Source organism: Piliocolobus tephrosceles, chromosome 5 (genome assembly GCF_002776525.5).
Source record: "Piliocolobus tephrosceles isolate RC106 chromosome 5, ASM277652v3, whole genome shotgun sequence".
NCBI classification, from domain to species: Eukaryota; Metazoa; Chordata; class Mammalia; order Primates; family Cercopithecidae; genus Piliocolobus; species Piliocolobus tephrosceles.
In genome coordinates, this window is record NC_045438.1 from 99,958,073 (window position 1) to 99,985,885 (window position 27,813).

Here is a 27,813-nt window from a genome sequence, read left to right on the forward strand (position 1 = left end):
AAACTGTTGAAATAATGGGAACAACATATGGAGTTAGAGGGTCTTGAATAGGGTTTTGAAGGAAAGGATCTGCACAGGGGAGAAATAAACTTTGATAGTGGAAAAATATTGGAAAGGTACAGAATACTTATTACTAAAGAAGCATAGAAGTGATTTTTTAACACATTCATACTACATCATAATTGACAATTGTTTGAAAATTGTGAGAGAGTCCTGTAGTATTTTCCATAGTTAGAATATAAACATCAACATCTTGTCAGTATTTGGAGAAAAGATATTACTCTAACAAAGTATGCTCAGCTGTTAATGATATAATAAATAATTTTACTAAATGGTTAGAACAAATCATCTACCAATTCTGCATGTGTCTTCATCCTAGGGACTTAGATCCTTGACCCATTTTTCTCCCCACTACCTTTGATAACATATATAAATAGAACTAGATTTTATTATTTCTGGCATTTTACTTTACGTTTTTTCATTTTGTTTGTTGGTTCGTGTGTATTTCAGGTATGATTTCCTTCCACTGTAAATGATACTTCTATTTTTGAAACACCCACTGTGCCTGGGATAGTACTGCAGATAGTTACCCAATAGTACAGGTTAAAGTAAACTGAGTAATTTCTAGTTTATAAAGCTGATATTTTACATTTACAGATGTTTTCTTCACAAGAGCTAAAAGAGCTAAAAGTTCTATTAGAAATCATAGTCTCAGTTGTACGAAGCTTATTTGAGATCTGTCCTGAGATGAGGTATCCACGGGAATTAGACAAACATTTCATATAGTTTTAGGTTTCACACAGATTTCTTTTTCATATCCCAGGAAACAAAGCATCATTTTCAACATTTAATCAATGTACTCCTTCCCTCTGTTGTGCAAAGTCCTTCCTTGTGTACTCATCCTGATTTATTTGTGTTTTTATGCTCAGGCTTTACTTCTTCAAGAAAGCCTCTCGGAATGAGTCTCTTCCTTTCCTGTGCTTCTGTTCTACTACTCTGACACTTGTTTTTAATATAATTGTCTTTTCTGAGCTGAAATATTTATATGTGATTTGCTCTACGATACTGTGATATCCTTGAGAACAGGAACAGTACGCCATCCCTTTATCCCTAGCTCTTATCCCAGTGACTTGCATGATGCCTAGCATATACTAACCACAAAGATGTTCAACAAATGCTTCAACTTATTTCAAAATCTCAAATGCGCTTGTTCTCTCTCTCTCTTTGCAAAGTGGTTAAAAGCATGGGCTTTGGTACCAGGCCGCCTGGGTTTAAATTCAGGCCCAATCAGTTATGAGACCTTGGGAAAATTACCCAATCCCTCTAAGTATTAGTGTCTTCAACTTTAAAATGGGAACAAAAACATTTCATAAGTTTCTTGTGACCAATGAAGGAGCGAAACTGTATACACTCACACAAACATAACTTAAGAGAGCATGGAAAAAGCTCTAGAAATGTAGATATATTATTTTTATCCACTTGGATACATGAATACTTATCATTCTTATGAAACTGATTAGTATAATTTCAAAAGTGTATTTAGAAATGACTTTGCACAGTTTTGTAGAACCTTCCCAATAATGTTTTCATTTTCAAGTGAGGAGAAGATACAGGATATTGTATGGAATATTATACAGCTGGTATATGAGTGAGGGGACAATACCTTACATTACACAGGCTGGGCCACTAAAACCAGCAGAGATGAAAAACTTTACATTTTAAAACCCAACCTGTAGTTTACCTAGAGCTTCATTCAGTTCCAAAATATTTCTGGCTCGGGAACATTTTCTTAACATTTGCCATTCTTTACTACTTCATACCCTTTCTATCTATATTGAAAGAAAGGGCTGAAAATTAAGAGAATCCGAACTTGTTTAAAGAGAGACATCTAAGAGGGGCTTTCTTATGGGAGATTAAAATTAAGTAATATTTCATGCGGGAATAGGAATCCAGAAATTCAGATCTCATGGTCAATGCAGAAGCTGAAGCAATAAAAACTAACCTTTCTTAGAATAATTCTGAATTTTGTTAAATCTCTGTAGGAGAGATGAAATACAATTAAATTAATGGGGAAAATCATTAGTGGAAGTCCTAAGAAAGAGAAATATCAAGTTATGCACTAAAACAAAGAGGGGTGATAACCGAGGGTTATCAACATTTGTCACTTGCTTTAGAAAGATCAAGAAGATTGAAACCTAAGGATAGGCTATCAAATGAAAGGTAAAATCATTATGTAGAAAGAGAAGCATAAAATTTTACACATAGAAAGTCCACAGGAGAACATCCCATTCAACCCATCATTATATAGGAAAACTGAGTTGTAGAGAGAAGTCAAAGTTCATTCATTGAGTCACTTTGGAACAGAACTACATATTTTGGTATCTTGGCTTCATAATCCCATTTCCTTTTTGCACCTGTACATTGCAATCTAATCTCTGAAAAGAGGATATTCCATGAAGTTATTAACAACACAACTTCTGGGAAGGAAGATATTATTTGATGTCAATATCTGACCATAACTGAGATAAAACACAAATGAAAAAAGCAAAGAAACTAAGTGTTTTAATGGCAATAATTTGAACCTATTACCTATTAATACAAAGATGAGCCACAAGAATAGTTTTTATGCAAAATTACTGTTGTGTTTCATAAGAAAACTATGCTCAAGTAATGAATGATAGGGCACTAACTAGCTAGAGAGGAAAAGAGCGTAAAGAGGGAGAAGAAAGAGAAAAAGAAAGAAAAAGACAGACTGGAAAGTTGAGGGAAGAAGAAAAACCAACTCTCAAACTTACAATCTCTCACATAGGAAGCACTGGTTTCCTTCAAGGACATCAAATAATGTTTCCATTTCATCTAAGTATTTTGAAATCTGGTGGTCAAAACCTTCTCCACCACCTCATGCTGTAAAGAATTACTTCAAAACCAATAAAAATCTATCCATCTGACAAAGGGCTGATATCCAGAATCTACAAAGAACTTAAACAAATTTACAAGAAAAGACAACCCCATCAAAAAATGGGCAAAGGATATGAACAGACGCTTCTCAAAAGAAGACATTTATGTGGCCAACAAACATATGGAAAAAAGCTCATCATCACTGGTCATTAGGGAAATGCAAATCAAAACCACAATGAGATACCATCTCAAGCAAGTTAGAATGGCAATCATTATAAAGTCAGGAAACAACAGATGCTGGAGAGGATGTGGAGAAATAGCAACACTTTCATACTGTTGGTGGGAATGTAAATTAGTTCAACCATTGTGGAAGACAGTGTGGTGATTCCTCAAGCATCTAGAACCAGAAATACCATTTGACCCAGCAATCCCTTTACTGGGTGTATACCCAAAGGATTATAAATAATTCTACTATAAAGACACATGCACACATGTTTATTCCAATACCATTCACAATAGCAAAGACTTGGAACCAACCCAAATTCCCATCAATGATAGACCAGGTAAAGAAAATGTGGCACCATGGAATACTATGCATACATACACCATGGAATACTATACAGCCATAAAAAAGGATGAGTTCACGTCCTTTGCAGGGACATGGATGAAGCTGGAAACCATCATTCTCAGCAAAATAACACAAGAACAGAAAACCAAACACCAAATGTTCTCACTCACAAGTGGGACTTAAACAATGAGAACACATGGACACAGCGAAGGGAACATCACACACCGTGGCCTGTCAGCGGGTGGGGGCCTAGGGGAGGGATAGCATTAGGAGAAATATCTAATGTAGATGTTGGGTTGATGGGTGCAGCAAACCACCACGGCACATGTATACCTATGTAACAAAACTGCACTTTCTGCGCATGTATCCCAGAGCTTAAAGTATAAACACACACACACACACACACACACACACACACACACACACACACACACACCAAAAACCAGGAAGCACCACCATAAAAAAATTAAACAAAAGAAACAATACAAATGAAAAATGCCTCTTATACTTACTGTAAAGGAACCTGACTCTAAAGAAGACAAATAATTCTCCATAACAGATAGAACAGCTCATCTGATTGGAAGAGCAAAGATGCAGATCCATCACAGGGATGCTATCTACTTTAGGTTCATTCTAATCCTGTAATTTTAAGACATGACTCAAATTTCCTACTTCTAATTTATTTGCCAATATATCCAGTAGAATGAATAATTTAAAATAGGTACTTTCCAGAATGATGAGTGAGACATAAAAAGGATTTTGTGAAAAGCTTTTTGGTATAAGTAAATTTTGTGATAAGGTTCTTGCTATTAAGGAATAGAAAATGGAACCAATGTTGGTTTTAAGAGGAAAAACAGTTGCTTACTATTTAAATCGCATCAATATTTCACTTACCATTGATTTTACGTAATATTGAGCATAGTAATGAATAGTCTAACCTGTCTGACCAATTTTATATAATTTTAAGCAGTGTTTTGTTATATTTTACAATACAAAAATAGACACCCTCCCTTTTGTATTTGCTTTTTAAATATATACCTTTAGGGCATTATGCTTTTAAATTTATAAGCAGCAGAAAATATCTGAAACACATATTGGTATTAAAACATTATTCTTTGTATAAAACCACTGACCCATTTTTCTAAAGTAAAAATCGCTGCTGGGTTTTTACTGATATTGAAACTATAACAAGTACAGTTCAATTATTATATTTATACAGTACCTTGAAGAGTATATGTGAAGTTGCACAACTGACCTTCTTTTCTATAAAAAGTATAGATGTAGCCAAAAATAAATAATTGAATTATGGAACATTTTGAAAAAGAGAACCCTGTTGCTTTTGTTACATGTAAATAAATTTGGATGTTTAATACTTCTTTGCATTTCCTTGCATGTTTGCAAATATGACCTTAATTTTTTAAATTAAAAAATCTGTCTACTTTACAGATTTAAAAGTGATACCTTGTGAAGACAGCTGTACAGAAAAAATAAACCCGTAAATTTAGCAGATTTTCAGAGACATAAATTTTCTTTTCAAAGAAGAACCAAATACATGCCACAATTCCATCACAAGCCACAGTATGAAAATCAACTTTTTCTCTCCATAAAGAATTGAGTTGTTTAGGTTGAATTCACATCACTCACCTGTTTGACTAAGCTGAGATGTGCTTCTACTCCTTCGAGACACTATGGCAACCACTTTGGCACTAAGGCTGGATCTCCGTTTCTTTCCACCTGCTCCAACTGTACCAACAGCTGTGTCTGACTGGCTGCCGTCATTATGCTCCAGTATGTACATCTCTCCACTCACACTGGTGCTCTTCATGATGGCTCTTCCTGAAGTCCCCATCCGTCTGCCTTGCATTTTGGGGGTAAATGAACTATATTTACAAAGTAAAAACATATATGCATCCATAAATTACAGGTCAGCAGCACTGAAATGCTAAATCTAATTTATTTTGAAATAATCCAGACATATTTTTAGGGGAAAAATGCAGATGAGTAGTGGTTCTACACCTACAAATAGTTTAGTATCACACCACCACCCACAAAATATTTATTACTAGACATGGCTTAAAACAATGCCATTTCAACATGGAATAATTTATAAACTTTTTAAAGATTATAAAAATAAGTGCAACAAATGCCATACATGGGGAGAAGAATGTTACTGACCAATTTTGTAAATAGTATAGTTACTATGTTACCAGAGAAAAACTAAAATATTTCAATTATTAAGAAAAGTTCATATACATTGCAGAGAGAAAAATTTTAAAATGTACACTCTTTAAATGTGCCACATAACGAGGCTTAAGAAATGAAGAGCATTTGTTCTAATTTCCCTTTGGGATTATAACTAACACATCTTGCTTAATGAGTCTAAGTAAGACTGCGAAGAAAGCAAAAACTAAAACAAAAACAACAATAAATGCTTTTGGATTCGTTTCCTCTCCTCCTGTGTGCCCTCATGCTCCACTTCTCCACACAAACTTCTTCACCTCATTTCCTTCTTTCAGTGCCTCACACTCGCATGAGGTAGGCTGATTTCTTTTTTTTTTTCCTTTCTTATCAAAACTTGTCTATGTTACCGGCTTGTACAAGTTTATCTGAAGAGATTCCTTTTCTCCCCAAAGAATATATTATTGTTAATTATTTTATGCCCCATAGAAAGTTAGCTGGGAAAAACTCCTTTCTATTAGCCAAAGTAAACTATGTCTGAGAGTTGAGGAGAGGCAGGGCAAGTAGGCAGGGAGCATGGATGTTAGGATTCTTACAACCTTTTAAATTACAATGCATATGCAGCTTTATTATCCATCTAGACCAGTACATTTTTGTCTAATAAAAACCTGGTTTGATACATCTAAAATGACCCTCTTAATTTTGTTTCCTCAAAACATTTGCAAAAACTAATTATATGACCCTTATTACCATTTTGATCTTCTTCATTTTCTACTTCTTGTTTTGAACTACTAAATACACACTAGCTGATATAGCATCTTTAACAGTGAGGACATTTAATATGTGAGTCAGAATAAATCCTAATATGATTATAAATTGTAAAACAGAAAGTCTTGGGATTATGTTACAAGTTTGTTGTCATATATATAATGAGAGAAAAATTGGTATGAGGTGAATTTAGAAAGGTGGGAGAGTAAGATCAGGAAGGAGAGTTTATAAGCTATGGAAAAGAGGTAAGACTGGTCCTTAGGATCCTTCATGGATTGTGAATTGAATATTGAGACTTCTATTGATGAGGACAATTTGTAATTTTCAATACTTAGTTGCATTACTTGAACTTGTCCACATCGAAATTCTGATAATAATAAATGATTCTTATTCTTTCAACGCATTCTAGTCAGTTTTTCATTAACTCAAAGTTTTAAAAGTCATTTGCAAATCTGATAATTTTGCTATGCATTTTACGTACATTTTTTGAGACACAAATGAGAGTATTATTATATATGATCTGTCCCAAACTGATTCCTGTGGGATTTATATTCCAACTCCAGCAGACTTTCTTTCCTGATAAATATTATGGTCAATTTCTTCTGTGTCTTCACCAACATATTTGAATGCATTAGCTAAATATGCCACCCATCCTTAAGGCTACTCTATCTGATTTTCTTTACTATTTTACTTGCAGAATTCTGCTGGAGAATCCACAGAAATGTCAGGATTTGGTCAATTTCATAGTTACAATGTCCATGCTCAGTCAAATGCCTACAACAGAGAAAGCAGTGGTTTTTCTCATCTCTCATCAATCTTTTTAGCACACTCTCCACAATGGTTACTGAAAACTTCTCTTCTGATGATTTTTTTAACCTTTAAAGGAAAGTATGAATTAACATGTACCCTTTTTTTCTTCCCATTATTTCCATAAAGATGGAATTCTATTATAGCTTGAAATTTCTATCTCTAATATCAGTCTACAAAAAAATACCATTGTGAAATTCTGGGCAATGTTCTTTACTTTATGAAGAAGTTTAAGAGTATAGGGAAATGTCTGCTATCATATTTTATTATTAAAATTTAAGATGAGCTGGGAAGAGTCAAAAGTTTATTTCATGGATATCCAATTTTAGCAGTGAAATGTTCTACAATTTTGACAGAAGTTCTGGAAAACATAGAAAAACACGTATAACAAGTGTTATCATTGGGAGGGGGTTAAGTTATACGAAAAATGATTGGGTGAATAAAATATGAGGTGCTTTTTTCTCAAAAAATATATGTCTAGATGCTCAAAAGCATTCTTTTATGAGGACATTGTAGATTCCTAAACAGTCTATAATATTATAATATTCAATGAAAAAACATTTAAGGTATTTTCATTTCTTTTAATTGAGGCAGTTCAGAGGATCTAATCAGTCAGATTAATCTAATCAATCTGAAGATTACAGCACAAATATGCTTTCTACTGCCCCATTTCTTAACTTCCATTTGTTCTGCTTCTGTTTCTTGAAAAATTATTCCTATCACTTATACATATCTGAATCCTTTAAAACACATCTTAAGGTTTTCTGCTTTATAAAGCTATTCAGTCTCTCTAGCTTCATGACTGTTGTCTCCTGGTCCTTTGTTTCATATTTTGTACTGGTTATAAGATTCTGATATTTCATAACAGCAAGCACTTTATGCACCACTAAAACCGCTACAGTCCCCTTCCCATTGCTGAATGAATTGATTTATGATTAGGAAGTGGAAAAAAAGTGATCAGTATAGAAATATACTGTGATATAACCCATCTTTAAAAATCAAACAAAATTCCTTTCTTTTTGATCCCCCCTCTTCCTGTAGACTTTTTGCTGAAAAATCTCAAGTAGTTATTTATATATCCTCTCCTCCTTTTTCTGAACAAATTTGAATCAGGATTTGTCCCCAACATTTCACTAAAACTGTCTCTTATCAGTCGCCAATAACTCCACATAGCAAAATCCTGTCACTTACCAGTCCTAATCTTTTTGACCTCTCAATATGTCATGCATTTGTCAAAGAATTTGATTCCCTTGTCTTGAAATACTTTATTCTAATGGATTTTCCAAACTTGTGCCTCACTGGCAGGACCTTGATCCTCTTTTATCACTAAATGCAAGAGCTCCTCAATGTCCAGCCCTTTGGCTTATATTCTTCCACATGAAACGAACTCCACAGACGTCTCACCTGGTTCCAAGCTTTATGTAGTATCTATCTATATGCTGCAGATCCCAATTGTTTTCCTGCACCTTGTACTCAACCCTGGACTCCAGATTTATATATCTAGCTGTTAACTGACATATCTGCTTGGATATATCTAATAAGGCTCTCAAACATAAAGTATTCAACCCCTCAAAACATCTGCTCCCTCTCCAGTCTTCCATATCACATCATAGGCACCCATCTACCCAACTGCTCAGAGTGAGAACAAAATATCCAATCTTGGAAGTAAGACAAGCCCAACCAACCAACCAACCAACCAACCAACCAAATTGGTTTCTTGGCCACTTTTCTTGGGCATTCCCTAACATGCTTGTGCACTGCCTAACAAGAGCACCTAAGGGTCATTTGACTGTCTACAGAAGTGTAAAATTTTGACTTAGTATTTACTTATAATTATAGTCCAAATATTTTATATTCTTTGTAAAGTTAGATGTTAATTTGGAAAAAAAAAAAACTAATAAAGGGCAAATGATTACTATCTGGCCCTAGAGAGGATAACCAGTAAGTCATAGTTTCATTGACTTAGAATACATTATCCAGTTCTGAATCTAACTTAGTAATCTAATTTTAGTATTCCATTTTTCCCCAATAACTATATGTGTATATACAAAATTACAAGGGTTTCTTGGATCATCTTTGGAAACAGCTTGTTATACTGTTGGTTTTCTCACTAATTAATTAAAACTCCAACATTTGCTATTTTTCTGGTGATTATTGATTTAATTTGGAGAATTACATTCTGATAGTACTGGAAGTTCCACCAAAGACACTTAAATGAACTCCCTACTTAAGCCAATTAGCTGTGTTGTCCAAGCAGGGCATTTCATGGGCTCTATAAGCCCAAGGATGCCTTTTCCTGGCTTCTAGATTTAACTTCAAGAGGCAACAGCACAGTCTTCTATTTTCTTTTTTCTGACTCTGGTTTTCTATGCATGTTTTGATTTTGTTTTGTTTTGTTTCTTTCTGGTTCTGGTTCTTGGCAAGACTGGCTCTGACTCTGCATTGCTTATGACTAATAATACTTTCTCAACTAGTGGCAGTAACAATAGGGAATTCACCTATGGGTGAAATCTGTCAGATGGCTGGCCAACAGATTTCAATGTCAGGAATACATTGAAAGCTGGGTGGCAGATAACAACAAATCTAGTTTGGTAGACTTTTTGCATGTATTTTCTTTTGTTGCATGCTACTAAAAACTCACATCACTCAAGAAATATATTGTGCACACTGAAAGAAGAAAAACCCTTTAAAGTCTAGGCTTAGGTTACTATGTTAATTTTAACCCCATAGCTGAGTGGTAACACTGAACCTGCTAGTTCTGTTTGCTAAAAAATAATCTTTTCAATTGGTGACAAAAAATTTCTTACTTTGTGTATACCACAGGGATAGTTGTTCAAGTAGCAAATACTAGATCTCAAGGTATTTTATTTTTATACTTCTGTTTTAAAAAATGTTTTAATTTTCAATTTCATGGGTACATACTAGGTATATATATTTATGGGGTACATAAGATTTTTGGGGGGGCTTTTTAAATGACACTTTAGGTTCTGAGATACATGTGCAGAATATGAAGGTTTGTTATATAGGTATACACGTGCCATGGTGGTTTGCTGCACCTATCAACCCATCATCTACATTAGGTATTTCTCCTAATGCTATCCATCCTCTAGCCCCTCACCCCTCAACAGGCCTTGGTGTGTGATGTTCCCCTCCCTGTGTTCTCACTGTTCAACTCCCACTTATGAATAAGAACATATGGTGTTTTATTTTCTGTTCCTGTGTTAGTTTGCTGAGAATGATGATTTCCAGCTTCATCCATGTCCCTGCAAAGGACATGAACTCACCCTTTTTTATGGCTGCATAGTATTCCATGGTGTATATGTGCCACATTTTCTTTATCCAGTCTATCACTGATTGGCATTTGGGTTGGTTCCAAATCTTTGCTATTGTGAATACTGTTGTAATAAACATACATGTGCATGTGTCTTTATAGCAGAATGGTAATTTAAATTTGATAGAACTTCTGTTCTGATTGATCTGTACAAGTAAGTACTTACATAATTCTAGCACAGAGAATTAAAGAATCCCCAGAGAAGAAAGAAACTGAACTCCTAATACTTTAAAAATGCTATCCTTTTAAGAAAAATCCCTTTTCAAAAAATTGCTAACTCAGTAGAATCAAAGTGAATTCTTGAAGATAGCAAAGTAGTTTAACAATTTTGGCTTAACAGCAGGTTTATGAATACCATAATGATATTCTACTTTAAATGTACTAGGATGGCTATAATAAAAAATAGACAATAACAAAGGTTGACTAGAATTAGGAGAAACTAAAGCCCTCAACATTGCTGATGGGGATGTAAAGTGATGCAGCTGCTTCAGAAAATATGATGGCACTTTAAATAGAGGTAAGCTAGAGTTACCGTATGATCCAGTAATTCCATTCCTAAGTACATACTCAAGAGAATTGAAAACATATATCCACACAAACATATATGAACTATTCATATGGAAATTATTAGCAAAAGTCAAAAAATTGAAACAAAACAAATGCCCATCAACTGATGAATAGAGAAACAAAATGTGTTAAATCCACATAACGAAATATTCTCAACCATAAAAAGAAATGAATTTTGGGGACCTCATACTGATAGGTATGGAAAATGAGATCTGGTGGTAATAACACTTTGGTCCTCATTATAAATTACACATATGATTTGGTATGAAATAATTAAGCATTAAATGGAAAAGGTGATAAAGTATCTATACACATTCAGCCAAATCAAAGATGCCATCAGTATTAAGACATATCATAATTTTATGTAATTTTTTTTGGTGGCTTAAAACAACATAAATTTATTATCTTTCCGTTCTGGAGGTCAGAAGGCCTAAAATCAAGATGTCAGCAGGGTTATGTTCCATCTGGAGGCTCTAGGGGAGAATCTGTTTCTTTGCCTTTTCTAGTTTATATAGGCTGCCCCAATATCTAATCTGATGGCCCCTTCCTCCGTCGTCAAAGGGAACAATGGCTGGTTGCATCTTTCTCAGGTGGAATCACTGTGATCTCTGCCTCTGTTGTCATATATCTGTCTTTGACTGACTCTGCTCCCTCCGTTTTTCACTTATAAGTACTCTTGTGACTACACTGGACCCACTGGATAACCTTGCATAAGCTCCCTTCTTTAAAGTCAGATGACAGCAACCTTAATTCCATCTGACACCCCAATTCTCCATTTTTCTGAGGATTAGGATTTGTCGGGGGCACATTGTTCTGCCTACCAGACCAAGTAACTCTGGAATGGGGGTATGGAGTCTCTCTCTTAAGAAAGAAAAATGCTAATTAAACAATGACATGTCATCAATTGTAGAATATGCACTGACTGTATAGATGGTAAAATACAAACAAGTAATGTGGATAAAATCAATTAAGTTATGGTAACAGACAAACAAATTTAAACAATAATTTTTTAAAATAACAATAAAATAACATTAAAACATCAGAAGCTTACTTTCTCAAACATAGACTTTACTTATAGATACAGAAGTGATGGGTGATGTAAGACAATCAAATCTGCACCTTCATTTGCCAGACTTTGGCTCATTATTACAATGTAAGGAGGCTGACACAACGTTTTGGAAGACGATAAAAAATAGAAGTCCTAAAATACCTTCTTTCAGAAAGCAAGAATGTTTTCAGAAGACATGAGGGGCTATGTCAGGATAGTTCCCACTCTTCACGATAAGCTTAGCTTAAAAACAGTTACAATCAATTTACATATATTGAATCCACTAAAAGAACCTAGAAGTCTACCACAATTCTATTGTAAGCCTTAAGGAGGAACAAGCAGTATAAATAATAATAATGTATATAAGTTCACAATGCTGTTTACAAAAATGTTAAAAGTTAAATAACAAAAATTATATGAGCCCTACACTTACATCTGGATCAATACACAAGTTACTAACCACAAACAGTAGATCAATATTGTTGATCAATATTAAGAAGCCATCTCTAGGCATCCATCCTATAATTTTCAGTGGTCATAACACAGGGACTGGTGATTAATAATCAAGGTAGCATTAAATACCTCCTAAAGGTGTCTGGTAGATCATTTTGATAATAAGAATCAGAACTGAAAAATGAACTCAAGCTTGATCACTATTTATATTCAATCTCTTCAAGTAAGCTGGACCTTAAGAAATAATGATCCCTGTAATTTTTATTAAATCTCATTCCCACTCACACACATGTGTTCAGTTTTATGTGAAGCTATAAGTAGTCTTTAGTGTTGAGGGCTTATGCACATTTCGTTAGTTTATTCCTAGGTCTTAGATTTATTTCTAGGTATTTTATATTTCTGACTACATTACATTGATGGCATTTTGTAAATTTCATTTCCTAAGGTTGTTGCTAGTACATAAAAATAAAATTCCTTTTTATATGTATGAAAGAAAATTCCTTTTTATACATATAAAACATACATATAAAATAGACATATAAAAATTGTTTTTTATATAGACTTCTAGGTCCTTTTAGTGGAATAATATATGTAAATTGACTATAATTGTTTTTAGCTGTTTGTCATGAAAATATTTCATATATTTCCTATATGCATAATCATATAAACTGTAAATAATGATCCATAAATTCATCCATCATTTATCATCCCTCTCTCTATCTGGATTCAATTTGCTAAAATTTTGTTTGGGGTCTCTCTATTTTAATGAGGGGTTTTGGCCTATTTTTTCTATCTTGTAATGTCCTTACCAAATGTATCAAGGAAAGGCTGGCATCATCGAGTTTCAAAATGTTCCTTAGGAAAAAATTGTGTAAGACAGAGTATTTATTCTTTAAATATTTGTAATTATTTATCAGGATTTACCTCGGTCAGGATATTTCTTCGTGAAAAGGCTGAAAACAATTACAGAATCATTTAAGAAACTAAATACAGAACTCTTCAGATTTTTAGTTTATTCTTATGTCATTTTTAGTAAGTTGTACTTTTCAGAAAATTTGTATATTTCCTGTAAGTCAGGGTTAGGAAAATTTATTTTGTAAAGGGCCAGACAGTAAATATTTCATACTGACTCTGTTACAACTACCCGACTCTGTTGCAACCACTCAATTGTTGTGGTGGGAAAACAGCCATGGACAATATATTAGGAAATGGGCATAGATGTGTTCCAGTAAACCTTTATTCACAATAATAGGCAGTGGGCCAGATTTAGCCTGCTGGCCATAGTTTGCTCACTGTGATCTGAATCAAAAAACTTACCAGCATAAGTTGTTTATGATATCATTTATATATCTGTATAATATGTATTATTGTCCCTTTTCATTCTATGATATTGGTAATTTTTATTTAGTCCATTTACTTTGATGGAATTATTGATACAGATATAGTTCAGTCCACCACTTTCTGTTTATTTGTAGTCATCCCATCTGTTTGTTGTTTTACTTCTCCTTTTTGTCTAATTAGGTATTTTTATTATTCCACATTTTCTCAACTATTAGCATCTGAGTTGTTCATTCTTCTATTATGCTATTAGTGACTACCCTAAAGATTAAAATAAGCACTTTGACTTACTTAAATCCTCCTTAAGTTATACATTTTAACCAATTTCAAAATAATGGAAGATTTGTACAATAACTTACTTCCATTTACTCCCCTCCCACCTTTCACTTAGGTATTTTATGTATTTTTCACTTCTACATATGTTTTAACTACCACAAGATGTTGTTTTTATCATTATTAACTCTTTCCAATGTTTTTCATTCTTCCTCAAGGCTAGTGCTTCCAACTGGAGATACTTTTCTTCTACATGAACTCCCATTAGTATTTTTTGTAGTGCTGGTCACCTCGTGATGAATTATCTTATCTATCTATCTATCTATCTATCTATCTATCTATCTATCCATCCATCCATCTATCTATCTATCTATCTATGCATGTACTCATTTATTTCCTGAAAGACAATTCTGGGTAATATTTACTAAACATAAAATTGCAGGTTGGACATTTTTATTTTTTCCTTTCAGCAAACTTTCTTCTGGCCATTCCACCAAATTTGGGGTCTCATAATATCTGCTGAAATTTCAGCTAGTCATATCTTTGCTTCTCCAAAGATACTATGTCTTTTTTCCCCTGCGATTATTTTAAGAAATGTTTTTCTTTAGTTTTCTGTACTTTGATTACAATAATGCTGATTTTTTTCTCTCTTACATATATTATTGGGTATGTAAAGATTTCAGATTTGTAATTTGATGTCTTTTATCAGTCCTGGAAAATTATCGGTCTGTATTTCAGTATTCAAGCATTGCTCTGTCATTTCCTCTCCTTCTGGGACTCTATATACATTTGAATTTTTCATCAGGTTCCACTTGTTTACGTTCTCTTCCAATTTCTCTCTCTTTCTTCTCTCTGTGCATCAACTCATATACTTGCTACTAATTAGTTCACTAATCCTTGGTTTCACTATTTCTCACATGTCATTAAACTCACCTATTACATTTTAAAAAATTTTTAAATTATAATTTAATTTTTTAAAATGGATTCCAGGTCTCTGCTAAATAATCCATCCTCCTTTGATTTCTTTAACATATTAATCACAGATATTTTAAAGGCTCCATTTGGTAACTCTTGTTAGTGTTTAGCCAGGTAGTCCTTTTTTGTTGTTGTTAAACATGACTCATACATTTTAATCAGATGTAAAACTGAGTGGATGAAACCCTGTGGAGGCTCTGGATGATATTATTTTCCTCCAAAATAGGTAAAATTCTCATTTGACAGAAACATTTCGTCTTGTTCTTGTACAGTTTTGGTTTAAAGATTTGCTTTTACTCACAGAGTGTAATGGTTATTTCTAGAGTTTGGCCCTTCTGAGATACGTAAAAGAACCAAAGGTGTTTGTCACACCCATCTACCTATGGGAACTTGAAGTCCAATCCATCTCCCCAGCACTGGCAGCTGCTGGAATTTGTGCTTGGCTCTTTGGCCTTCCAGCTGCTGCTTTTTGTCTGCTTTCCTGGAACCTTCCCTGTGCATAGACAGCTCATTGGTCAACGTATGAGGGAAATCTACGGCAAAATTTGAAGCTTTCTACCCTCACAATTTCCAGTTTCTCTGTCAGTTCCTGAATTATGAAATTTATTTTCTCAGCCTAGTAAGTAAGAACACTGCTCTCTGCTTAAGGCTCTATTATCCCATGTCATCAAACTGGAAAGTAACCTCAGAGGAAACTAGGATGAATTTACCACTTACCTGTGTTTTCCCCTCCTTTCAAAAATTGAAACTACTCAAATTTCTGCCTGCTTTGTTGCTCTCAAATGCCTTCCAACAGTTTTTGCTGTTGTTGTTCATCGTTTGTTCTTGTTTAGCTTTTATAGTTTTATATGTGGAGAAGTTAGTCTGATATAAACTATACTGTCATGCCTGGGGAACTGTGACCATGTCATATTATTGCTTATTTTTGAATGGTAGAAGCAGACCAGTTACGTTGTTATCAAAATCTTCATGGGGTTTCATAATGAAGACATGTTAAAATCACGCTATAGCAATTTATTTGTAAATTACACTGAATAGCTTTTGCCACATTGATTCCTATATACAGTCCCTCAATACCCTGCTTCTGCCACAGAATGGCAGACCTGTGATGGTCCTCTTCTGAGTTCATGTAGTCTGCTATTCTGAGGTACAAAATACTGTTTCAAGGTGCTCCAGGGCAAAAACTTCCCGTAGTTCCTACATGTTCTAGAAGGGAATTTTTCATTGGGTCTTTTAAAGCTGTGGTATTTATTTTAGAGAGCTTTACATTCTGTTCAATAGCTGAATAAGTAAGCATCTACTTTTGGCATTTCCTCTCATTTTGGTCCAGATTTCACTGAATTTGAAAACTGCTTTCTATAGCTTATAATTTACAGATGTGGTTAAATCCTAGTTTCACGTTAGATGGAGTTTTTAGTCTTTTTAGTCTTCTTATAAAATTGAGGTAAGTAAACACATCTGTTCTCTGTAACTTTAAATCTGTGATCATGAGGTCTCTTTGAGAAGTAAAATGAGTAGGCCTTGATGACTCATTTGAACATTCATTCCCACTGGGAGTGATACTGTCCCCAGAAGGGGATAACTGATTCTTGGTGAAGGTAGAGGGAACAAAAAAAATCTTAAGATAATAGGTTAGTGGTCCTCCAAAGGCTTGCAGTATATAAATAGTATGTCTGTAGTATTAAAATTTCACGTGGGGAGGCCAATTAGGAAAGGAATACCTAAAAGATTCCTTAGGGGAGTGATAATAAAAAAAGATTGAGAAACATTGAATTAGGAGGAGGACTGGGGAGAGGTAAAAATCTGGGTGGCTTCCAGTTTTTTGACTTGAGAACTGGGTGGATAATGGCGTAAAAAGTATATAATTATTCTGTTCAAATACTAAACAAGCCAATAATGTTTTCACACTTGTTCTAAGAAATGTTGTTTTACAAGTAACCAGTTAAAAATATATATGCTCATGTATTTCTATTGTAAATGCAACACATACAAAAACAAATACATATTTAAACAAAAGCTGATATACATACTCAGTGAATAGCAAAACATGAGAAAACAATTACTTACATCATGTATGGACCATAAAACTATATAAATGAGTTACAAATAATAAAGTCATAAAATTAATGAATACACACAAATGCTGCCTTGATGTATCTGTTGTAGTTTACAAAGTAAAAAATAATACAACTAATTATTTCAGATGATTCAGAAAACTTTGAAAATATCTCCACTAATTACAAGAAAACAGCACGTATGTCATCTTGGGGCTACATTAAGGTCTATGCTCTCTTTATTCATTACGCTGCATAAGTAGTATGTATACAGTTAGCAAATACCAATCAATCCACACTCGGTTATCATGTCTGTGCTTTAGGATAGTCCAGCTGAAATCAAGGTAATCATATGTTGAAATGAGCAAAGAAACAAAGCTTTAAATGATTTTCTAAATGAATAAAAAAGATAAAGTAAAAATATACTTTAAAATTTTTCCTATATTGCTTTAAATTGAACAGATATCAAGAGTTGTATAAAAAGAGTAGTATAAAGTCTATTAACTGTACAAGCTGAAGTAATGAGCTTGGAAATAATATATATTTCTTTGGACAATCTATATAATGTTATTTAAAGCTAAAATGCTAAAAAAAAATAACAAGTATTTAATCTATCTCATATACCAAGTGTATAGTAAACATAAGATATAGTAGAAAAACAGACCAACTAAGACCAATATAGAACAATCTACTAGTTTTCTTTTTCTTTGAAATTTGTTTTTTCTTAGTGTATTATACTGAAGTCTCACTACACATTGCATAATCCTTCAGCCAAATTATGGTACTATCTGAATTTTAAAAATAGGTAATAACTAGAGAAGTAGAACCACATCTCATATTTTAATTTTCTCCTCGGAAGTAAGAGCACTAGAATTTACTGTGCCATATATTTTGGTTTACAATATGTTTTTAAAGTAGCAGTGCCTAGCTTCCTTTTTTAAAAATAAACTACTTCACAAACTTCTGTTGTATTAAACAAATACCAGTAGAACTGCTTTAGTTGAAGTTGCTGAAGTCCTGCAGTCTAGGAATTCTCCTGCCCGTTTAGTTTTCCTCCTGCTCCTTGGACAGTTTTCTCCTGTCTATCAGGCAATTCTTGGAGACAAGAAGGTTTATCAGAACACCAACAGTCCATGGGCATAACTCTGAAAACCACTCTAATAAAACTGAGCTCTTCAAGTGTCAAATTCAACAGTTAAATTCATCCAGCTCACCATGAAGCACCGTGAAGTGGATAAGTTAAATATTAGTAATCAAAATTCAAATTTTAAATGCTGTTGCACTATATTATGTTTTAGCCATATAAAACATTATGTAAAAGCCATCAAAGATGACTTTTAAAAGCATAAAGTAATTAATCTAATACTTTATACCATGTATGCAGTAACTGAGTTATAAAGCACAATGCTATATTTTCAAAGTATTCTGATATACACTATTTCATTTTATTCTCAGTCCTGCAAGGTAGGAGTGGCAGGTATGATTCACATTTTTCAGACGAATATACATTTAATATTATTATTACATTTGTATGAAAATCCACTAAAAACATAGATCTAGGAATCATGTATGTTTTGTTTTATACCAGATAGTACACAGCACCTGCATATAAGACATACCCAATAAATGACAGGTGAATAAGTAAATGAATAAATGTACAAATAAGTGAAAAAAAAAATCAAGGTCTAAAGAAGTTGTACACTTGTTGAATGAAGCTCTCAATATTGGTTAGTAAAAGTACTGAGCCATAGCTGACGGAACCAAAGATTCACATCTGAGTCAAAAGCAGTCTTTAAGGGCAGGCTTGGTAGAATTCACATTGTCCTGGCATGGGAACTCTGATCACAAGATGCTCTTTATTCAGCAATCACTAACCACTCCCTTAACTTCAGACTCACTTCATTCCTCTTCCTTATATTCAATTATCCTCTGAGACTTCAGAATCTCTTTCTTAGTTTGAGCTGTATCTACCTTTACCTCCCACATTAGTTCTTCATCCCCCGCTTCCATTCCACCTCATGACTGAAATGGTCCTGTCTCTGCTGGTGCTCTCTTCTTTCCCGAAAGTTTTACAGTTCTTGGCTCCCTTCACCATCTCCTTCTATGTTCTTCATTGTTATTTTTTTTTAAGCCCCTTAGATATTACTTCCAATTCAAGATCCAACTCTGTTTGCTCTGCCTTGGCATTTGCCATCTAACCTGGGATAAAGTCTCTAGGGCCATGATCCTTCTTGCTTTTCACACCTACATGTTTTTTCTTATTTATTAATTTTTAAAAAATATTATCCTTTTCAAGTGAGCAAATGTAAAAAAAAAATTTTTTTTTAAATGGTAACACACCAAATACGAACTATTTCTGGCAGTATGGTAGATGATATATTCTGATTCCAAAAAATCCTTTCACTTCCAAATGCCTATTCATTATGATGGGAAAATTACACCAAATGCCTGTTAAAATACAAACTTGAGGTCACAAGAAAGAAAGGCATTATCTCCTTAGCCAAAAACCAAACGAGAACTAAAACAGGTTGGAAAGTGAATGATGAATGTCTTTGGAAATATTGCAGATCTACTGAGGAGTTAGAACAGAAATCCTCATGAGCCAAGACTCTTAAAGAACAAGGAAAAATGTGCATCTCAGTCTAAGCTCTCATAGAACCTCACTGGTGGCTTTCTAATGTACTTTTCTCAGAGAGGAGAATGATCCAGAATGAAGGTCTAAGATGCATGAAAAATGATTAGCAAAGAAACTATAATGCATATGGTTTACTGTAAGACATTTAAAAAAATAACATGCAATAAGGGGAAAATGAATCAATCTATAATTAAAACTTTGTACAAGAATATGCAAATGTGGGAGGGACAGTAGCACAGCTAAGCATATGACAGTCATTTTTTTTCTTAGGAGGAAGTAGAGGTAATTATTAACCTCAAATTGACTACTTAACACAATTTATAAACTTCAGAAACTAGTCAGTAAAAATCACAGAAACTGCATGATTTCCAGTGTAATGGAGGGGGGAAATGAAAGAAAAATAATTCAATTTAAAAACAATCAGGAAAGAGAAAAAATAGAATAAGAAAAATTAAAAGCATACACCGATATAGAAATAATTCCAAGTCTATAAGAAATCAAAATAAATGCAAATTGATAAGCTAGCCAAATTAAATGATAGAGATTGTGTGGTTAGAAAAAAATTAAGACTAGCTATTTTCTGTTTACACGAGTATAACACATTGGTCACAGAAAAGTTGACACAAAAAGATGTGAACAGTGAATAGTTAGATTGAACACTAACTGAAAATAGCTTGTGTTATCATGTAGGAAAACTGACTTTAAAACAAAATAATAATAGGAATAAAGAGATTTATTACATAATAATAAAAGGTTAAATCGCCAGAAAGACAAAAGAAATTCTGAACTTGAACCTAATTAAGTATCTCATATAAGAAGAAGAGAATAAAAAAAAAGTTGACAACTCCTCTTCATGGATTCTGACTGAGCATTTTCAGTAAATACCAAATCAAATAGGCAAAAGAGTAGTAAAACAACTGAAGTTCTGAATGGTTTGGATAATAAGCTTCATGTATTGGATATATAGATAACTCCAACTGAAGATTTAGAGATATACATTCTTCTCAACCACATGTATAATATATACAAAAATGACCCAAAAAGTAGGTGACAGATCAAACTTCAAAAACTTCAAATAATCAATATCAAACAAAACACACTCTGACCACAATGCCATTAAGGCAGTTAAGTTAGAAATAAATAAAAAAAACTCTATACTTTTGGAAATTTAAAGACTTACTTCTAAATAATTAATAAATAAAAGGGAAATTAAAATGTGATGAAATTTAAATATACTTAAAATTACATAAAAAATGAATATATTACAAACCAAAATTGGTGAGATAAAGATAAAGCCACATTTCAAGGGAAGGAAAGTTAAACTTATTTATAATAATACAGTATTAGAAAAAATAGAACAATGAATTTCATTCTTATAAAAGCAACATGCAGAAAATATAAAAAAAGATGCCAATCATGACATCAAAAATATATAGTATGTATAATTATATCTACAACAGCTATGCATAAACTTTATTGAGAAAAATGTAAAGTTTCACTGAGAGACATTAAAAAAATCAATTGAGATATATGGTGTTGGAAGGCGCAATCTTCTAAAGATTCTGATTACCCATAAATCAATTTATACATTTGATATAGTTCCAAACTAAGGATTTATTCTGTGGAACTTGATACACTTATTCTAAAATCAATATGTAAGAACAAAGGACAAAAACAGCCATGACACTCCTGCTAATGAACAAGAATAAGGTTGGGCATGGTAGCTCACACTTGTAATTCCAATACTTTCAGAAGCTGAGGTATGTGGATTGCTTGAGCCCAGGTGTTCAAGACCAGCCTAGGCAACATGACAAAACCCTATCTCTACCAGAAAAAAAAAAAAAGAAAAATTAGCCAGGTGTGGTGGCATGCACCTGTAGTCCCTGTTACTTGGGAGGCTGAGGTGGGAGGATTAATTGAGCCAGGAGGTGGAGGCTGCAATGAGCTGTGATTGTGCCACTGTACTTAAGCTTGGGTGACAGAACAAGACCCCTTTCTCAAAAAAAAAAAAAAAGAAAGAAGAAGAATAAAACAGGCAAATTTGCACTACTATGGTATGTATTATTAATTATATCAATAAGCTGTATGAATTATGACAGAGTGGTTTTAGTACAGGAATAGACATTAGATACACCAAACAAATGCAGGCTAGAAACAGACTTAGTGTTTGTAAAGTCTTGACAAAGGACAGAGCAGCATTTAGATCAGTGAAAGACTGGGCCTAAAATACAAAGTGACTGATTTGGAAAGGTAAAATGAGATTCAGATACAATGGTAATATTTGATTTTTTAAGCTTGGCGGTAGTTACCTAAGCCTTTATTATTATTCATACATTTTGTGTATCTTAAATATTGCATTACGAATTACAAAAAAAGTTCAGGTTAAATGGAGGAGAGTGTTTTTGAGCTGGGCTAGCAGCTTCTCAATTCTGGCTCTACCACTTACTGGTCATGTGAACTCAACAGGCTGCTTTACCTTTATCTGTGAAATGAGATTACTAGCAATTACATGACAGGGCTCTTTAGCAGTAACGATACTGCATATAAGTCACCTATCAGAATACCTGGTCTACTTATAAAGGATACTTAATAAATAACAATATTCTTTTACATTAAAATGTAATAATATAGAAGCTATGGAAAAACTTATGAAAGTGACACATCAAGTAGATATTTGGGAAGCACTGATTTGGAGTACTAAAGGATATTGTATATATTCCAAATATATTAATTGTTGTAGAAATATGAATACTTGCCCAAAGAGAGGGTATTTAATGTTGATAACCAGAGTTCATGCCTGGGGACCATTAAAACATTAAAACAATTAGTTACCAATTGACATAACATTGCTAGGCTCATAATAAGCATTTGGTTTTCTAATATGCAAACATAAACATATAAACACACATTTACAGCACATGAGGTCTTCCTCAAGGGCAACTTATTTGATCTTTTTTTTTTTTTTTTTGACATGTTGTAATTACTACAAAGACCAGTTATATTAACGATGTTCAATGCCGTATTAGCTATCCAATGGCAAAATGATTAGCTTAAGAAGACTTCAATATGTTACAAAAATAATCTAATTTAGTCTAAGAAAGAAAATAAAGCTACAGGAAATTAGATTTCTACAAATAATGAGATGTTGCACAATGTGCTTTTAAAACACCATAAACAATATGTAGTTATTTTCTCTAAGGTAACAGTCTCTAAGATCTAATTGTGCAGGGTCATATCTACAAATATAACCCCATCTTGATATTATTGGTTTGTATTAAATTTTGAAAACTTTATTATAACTGACCATTGTCATTGTCTATTATACAGTAAAATTCACCTTACATGTCACTGAAGTTCCCAGAATTTGATTAAACATATGTTAGTAAATTTATAATAAACTCACAGAGTATAAAGTTAAAAACAAAGCATTCTGCAGCTGTCTCAAACTGTACCAGTGATGCTTACTTCAAACTGCAGCCTTAAATGGTTTGGAAGGAAGAACCTAACCAGGAAAAGTTACCTGTCCCAAAAGTTATGTATTTGGCTATTATCAAGACTTTTGGGTTACATGTATTCATAGCTCAAGCAGTATTTTGATTATAGTATGAATATAACAATGCCACTATGAATATAACAATGCCCATTTATATATATGGCACAGTGATTGATTCAGTCATATGATATGTTAGTAAGTATAATACAATAATTTATTAATATATTTGCCATATATCTAGAGTCTTTTTAAAGGGTACAGGTCACATTCTTTCTGTCCAGCTTTAATCTATTTACAGGAAAGTAGTGGGAATGTCTCATCAACCTTGAACTATCAAAATGTTATAAAACAAAACACTAGAAAAAAAACTAAAATAGATTTTTTCTCATATATTTAGTATATTTCACTGTGTTCAGATTCATCTTTCCTTGTCATCTAATTTCCAAAATATTTTCTTCTCTTTTTTAGTATTTTCGTAGATCTCAATAAACTTTGTTTTTCCATAGTACAACAGACAGGCAGGCAAAACTAAGTGTGGATAGCTAAAATAAAAGAAATAAAATAATAATAATAATCCCTGATGTTCACTCTTGATTACATCTGATGTTAGTAGGCATAATAATTAGTGAGCATATAAAAGTTTCATTGATTTTAGCTATTAAAATAGCAAGCAATTTTGTAGTTAAGTGCTTTTCATATGCTATCACAAAAATCCAAGGATTACTTTTGAATTTTATCCTGTCTTCCCTTACTGAATTGAAGAAATATTGTGAAATAAGGGGCACTTGAAATTATTTTCTATAACACTTTTCTTTTTTTTTTTTTTATTTATTATACTTTAAGTTCTAGGGTACATGTGCATAACGTGCAGGTTACATATGTATACATGTGCCATGTTGGTGTGCTGCACCCATCAACTCATCAGCACCCATCAATTCATCATTTATATCAGGTATAACTCCCCAAAGCAATCCCTCCCCCCTCCCCCCTCCCCATGATAGGCCCCAGTGTGTGATGTTCCCCTTCCCGAGTCCAAGTGAGCTCATTGTTCAGTTCCCACCTATGAGTGAGAACATGCGGTGTTTGGTTTTCTCTTCTTGTGATAATTTGCTAAGAATGATGGTTTCCAGCTGCATCCTTGTCTCTACAAAGGACGCAAACTCATCCTTTTTTATGGCTGCATAGTATTCCATGGTGTATATGTGCCACATTTTCTTAATCCAGTCTGTCACTGATGGACATTTGGGTTGATTCCAAGTCTTTGCTATTGTGAATAGTGCCGCAATAAACATACGTGTGCATGTGTCTTTGTAGTAGCATAATTTATAATCCTTTGGGTATATACCCAGTAGTGGGATGGCTGGGTCATATGGTACATCTAGTTCTAGGTCCTTGAGGAATCGCCATACTGTTTTCCATAATGGTTGAACTAGTTTACAATCCCACCAACAGTGTAAAAGTGTTCCTATTTCTCCACATCCTCTCCAACACCTATTGTTTCCTGATTTTTTAATGATTGCCATTCTAACTGGTGTGAGATGGTATCTCATTGTGGTTTTGATTTGCATTTCTCTGATGACCAGTGATGATGAGCATTTTTTCATGTGTCTGTTGACACTTTTCAAACATAACTGTAATATCAAGATTGATATTCCAGAAGATATTAACTTCTATATTTGCTATAACAACTTAAAATATCAAATAATTTAACCTACATTGTTTTAAAACCCTCAAATAAATAGAATAATATTCCTTTCAGTATATGCTTACTGATTATTATGCCTACTGACATCAAATGCCAAATTTTACTAAATGTATAGTTGTGGACCCTGCAAAGCCCCAAGGCCAAGGGGAACTTCTGGGCGGTCGACATAAGCCTGATCCCAGCAGAGTGGCTATGGTGGCAGAACACAGCCCTGTGTAGGTGCTGGCAGAAATGGGGTGCACGCGGAGCCTTCACCAAGGACCTGGGGCCCTACTTGCTGCAAGGTGCGCCCAGTCCCCTGTTGCCACCCAGCGAGGGCTTCAGCATCAAGTCCCTGCTAGGGGACTCTGGGGAGGAGGCACCCTGGTCGGGTCTAGTGCCATACAGCAGCCCAGCTCCTTCAGGCACAGGGAGCAGTGGGGAGGAGGTGGTGTCCACCCCACCCCTGCCCTCTTCTGAGAGGCCTCTGTGGCCCCTCTGCCCCCTTCCCAGCCCCATAAGAATGGAGGGGAAGGCTTCGCAGCAGGGAGCCATGGGGCCCTTGACCTTCTCCACAGAGCCTATGGCCTAGTCTCTCCACTTACTGCAGGACACCTCAGTTCCTGGGTGGCTGTCCATTGGGGAACACAGGGCCTCCCTCTAGGGGCAGCTGCTCACCTCCTACTTGCCTATCTACACTCCCAATGTGGTAATGTCCTTGGCACCATCACCCACCTACTGCCCCCAGTGTCCACTATCAACTGGCCCTGCCTACTGGGGGGTGGCCTCTGAAACCTGAGGACCCCTAGGACTGCTCTGGGATCTAGATGTCCTCTTCCAGGAGGTGCCACCCAACAAAAGCATCTATGACATTTGGGTCAGTCACCCTTGGGACCTGGTGGCTCCTGCCCCAGGCTGGTTGCTCTCTTGGTGCAGCCCATGAGGCTCCTAAGGCAGGGGCTCCTCCTCTCTCCACCTCCCACCCCAGCTTGTTGATAGGGAGCCAAGGCCAGGAGGGTGTCTGTGACCACAGCAGACTCAAACCACCAGGCAGCAGTCTTGCTGAGCGTCCACAGTATTTACTGGACTACCCCACGCATGGCTGTGGCCCAGCTGGGCATGACCCTGATCCTGGTCAGTCATGCCTCTGTTTCCCCTACACCAGGGGCAAGGCTGGAGGAGCAGGGCTGAGTCTGGAATACCCCTTTCATGTCTCCTCTTCTCAGTCCACCACCCATCCATCACCAGGTGTCCCCTCCCCTCCCGTGCTCCAGGCTGGGGGAGGGAGAGCCTAATGGTAGATCCAGCCTGAAGTCCTGCCCTCTGTCATCTGTCTGGGAAGGAGGTAGCACCTTTTTTGGGAAAAAGGTTAGGGAGTAGACTGGACCCTACATGGTCTTGGTGGGGGAAAGATAACAGGAAATGACAATTTTTGTTTGTTTGTTTGTCTTTTAAAAAAGATAATAAAGTCCTTATACATGATAGGAACTAAAAACTTTGCTGATTATTACAACTTATATGTAAATATATTCTATCATAATTCATTAGCTTTGTTCATCTTTTAACCATGAACCTGAGTAAACAGAACTATAAAAATTATGCAGCTGTTAGTTGCTAAAAAATAAATAAGAAACAGTAATATATTAAGAAAAATTATTCCTCATAGTGTTACCTATAAGGGCAGAGAACATTTACATCTGAAGAGCCTGCAAGGCTTGTTCACAGGATTTTGATGCTTTTATGCTGATGTCATTTTATTCTTTATCATTCCAAACTATCCTCTCTCAGGTTTTTACCACGGGATTGACGACGGAAGCAAAATAACTCCGTGTGTGTGTGTGTGTGTGTGTGTGTGTGTGTGTGTACTGCTGCATGTGTGTCTATGAGAATATGTAGACAGAAGAAAGCATATGAAGGGATAATTAGTCTACGAATGTCACAATACATGTCACATATTATTTTTTTCTCTCTATTCTTCCTAATTATTCTAAGATCAAATATGTACCGCATATGACAAATCACTGACGTGCAGTATGAGATTACAAGAAAAGTAGCTCTTCATGTTAGCTTAAGGTTAAATTTGTTTAACTATTAGCTGTAGTGCTTAAATTTACATAATCTACTTACATAAAATAAACTCTCAGTTTATATGGGTTTTAAACTACAAAGAAGGGAAAGGAAGCTGAAAACAAAAAAGTCCTTAGAGAAAACAGATTTATCACTAAGAAGTTTCTTTGTATTCTTTTCAGGTCCACCCCTCTTCCCACCATCTCCACTAAATATGAAAATTCATATGAAGCAATGAAGGAAAAAAATCCTTTATCTTTTGCTTCTTGTCATGATATAGTTACAGTCCATGCTGATTTGCTGAGTTGCCGTGTTCCCCACAAAGTAACACCGGTTCCAATACACTACTAACATGTAGATTCCCTCATTTTCCTTGTATAAAATCAGTCTCTTGACATTGTTTCCCTATTCTTTCTAAAAGAAATCACATAGCCAAATTTTATAGGAAGATAAATTTCTGAAGAATTCTACTTCTGAAATTTTAGGAGAGTGAAAATGAACTCACAAGTTATTCTATGCAATTGCTTAGTAATACAAATTCTATTCACTAGTAATACTTTAAAGCATAGGGCTCAAGGTACTTGGCTCTACAGTGAATATAAACAAAAATTACTTAAAAAGGTAAAAAATTACTTTTTTTAAAGGTAAAAAAAGTCCTTGGTTAGGTCCTATTTAT

General features: G+C 34.5%; 1 protein-coding gene and 1 pseudogene across 50 annotated transcripts in view; one reads left to right on the forward strand and one right to left on the reverse strand.

Annotated features, from left to right (window-relative positions):
• RIMS1 (regulating synaptic membrane exocytosis 1) overlaps window positions 1-27,813 on the reverse strand; it is a 494,019-nt gene that overhangs the window by 60,044 nt on the left and 406,162 nt on the right. For 33 of the 50 annotated variants that reach the window (XM_023219183.1, XM_023219217.1, XM_023219214.1 and 30 more), the window contains one exon: window positions 5,111-5,346. The exons of 10 other annotated variants lie outside the window; for them this stretch is intronic. In XM_023219183.1, the coding sequence (XP_023074951.1) occupies window positions 5,111-5,346 (236 nt within the window). The remainder of the gene's footprint in view (window positions 1-5,110; window positions 5,347-27,813) is intronic. 7 more of the 50 variants (XM_023219219.1, XM_023219209.1, XM_023219193.1 and 4 more) reach the window with 1 other exon arrangement.
• Window positions 22,901-26,013, forward strand: LOC111547429 (annotated as a pseudogene).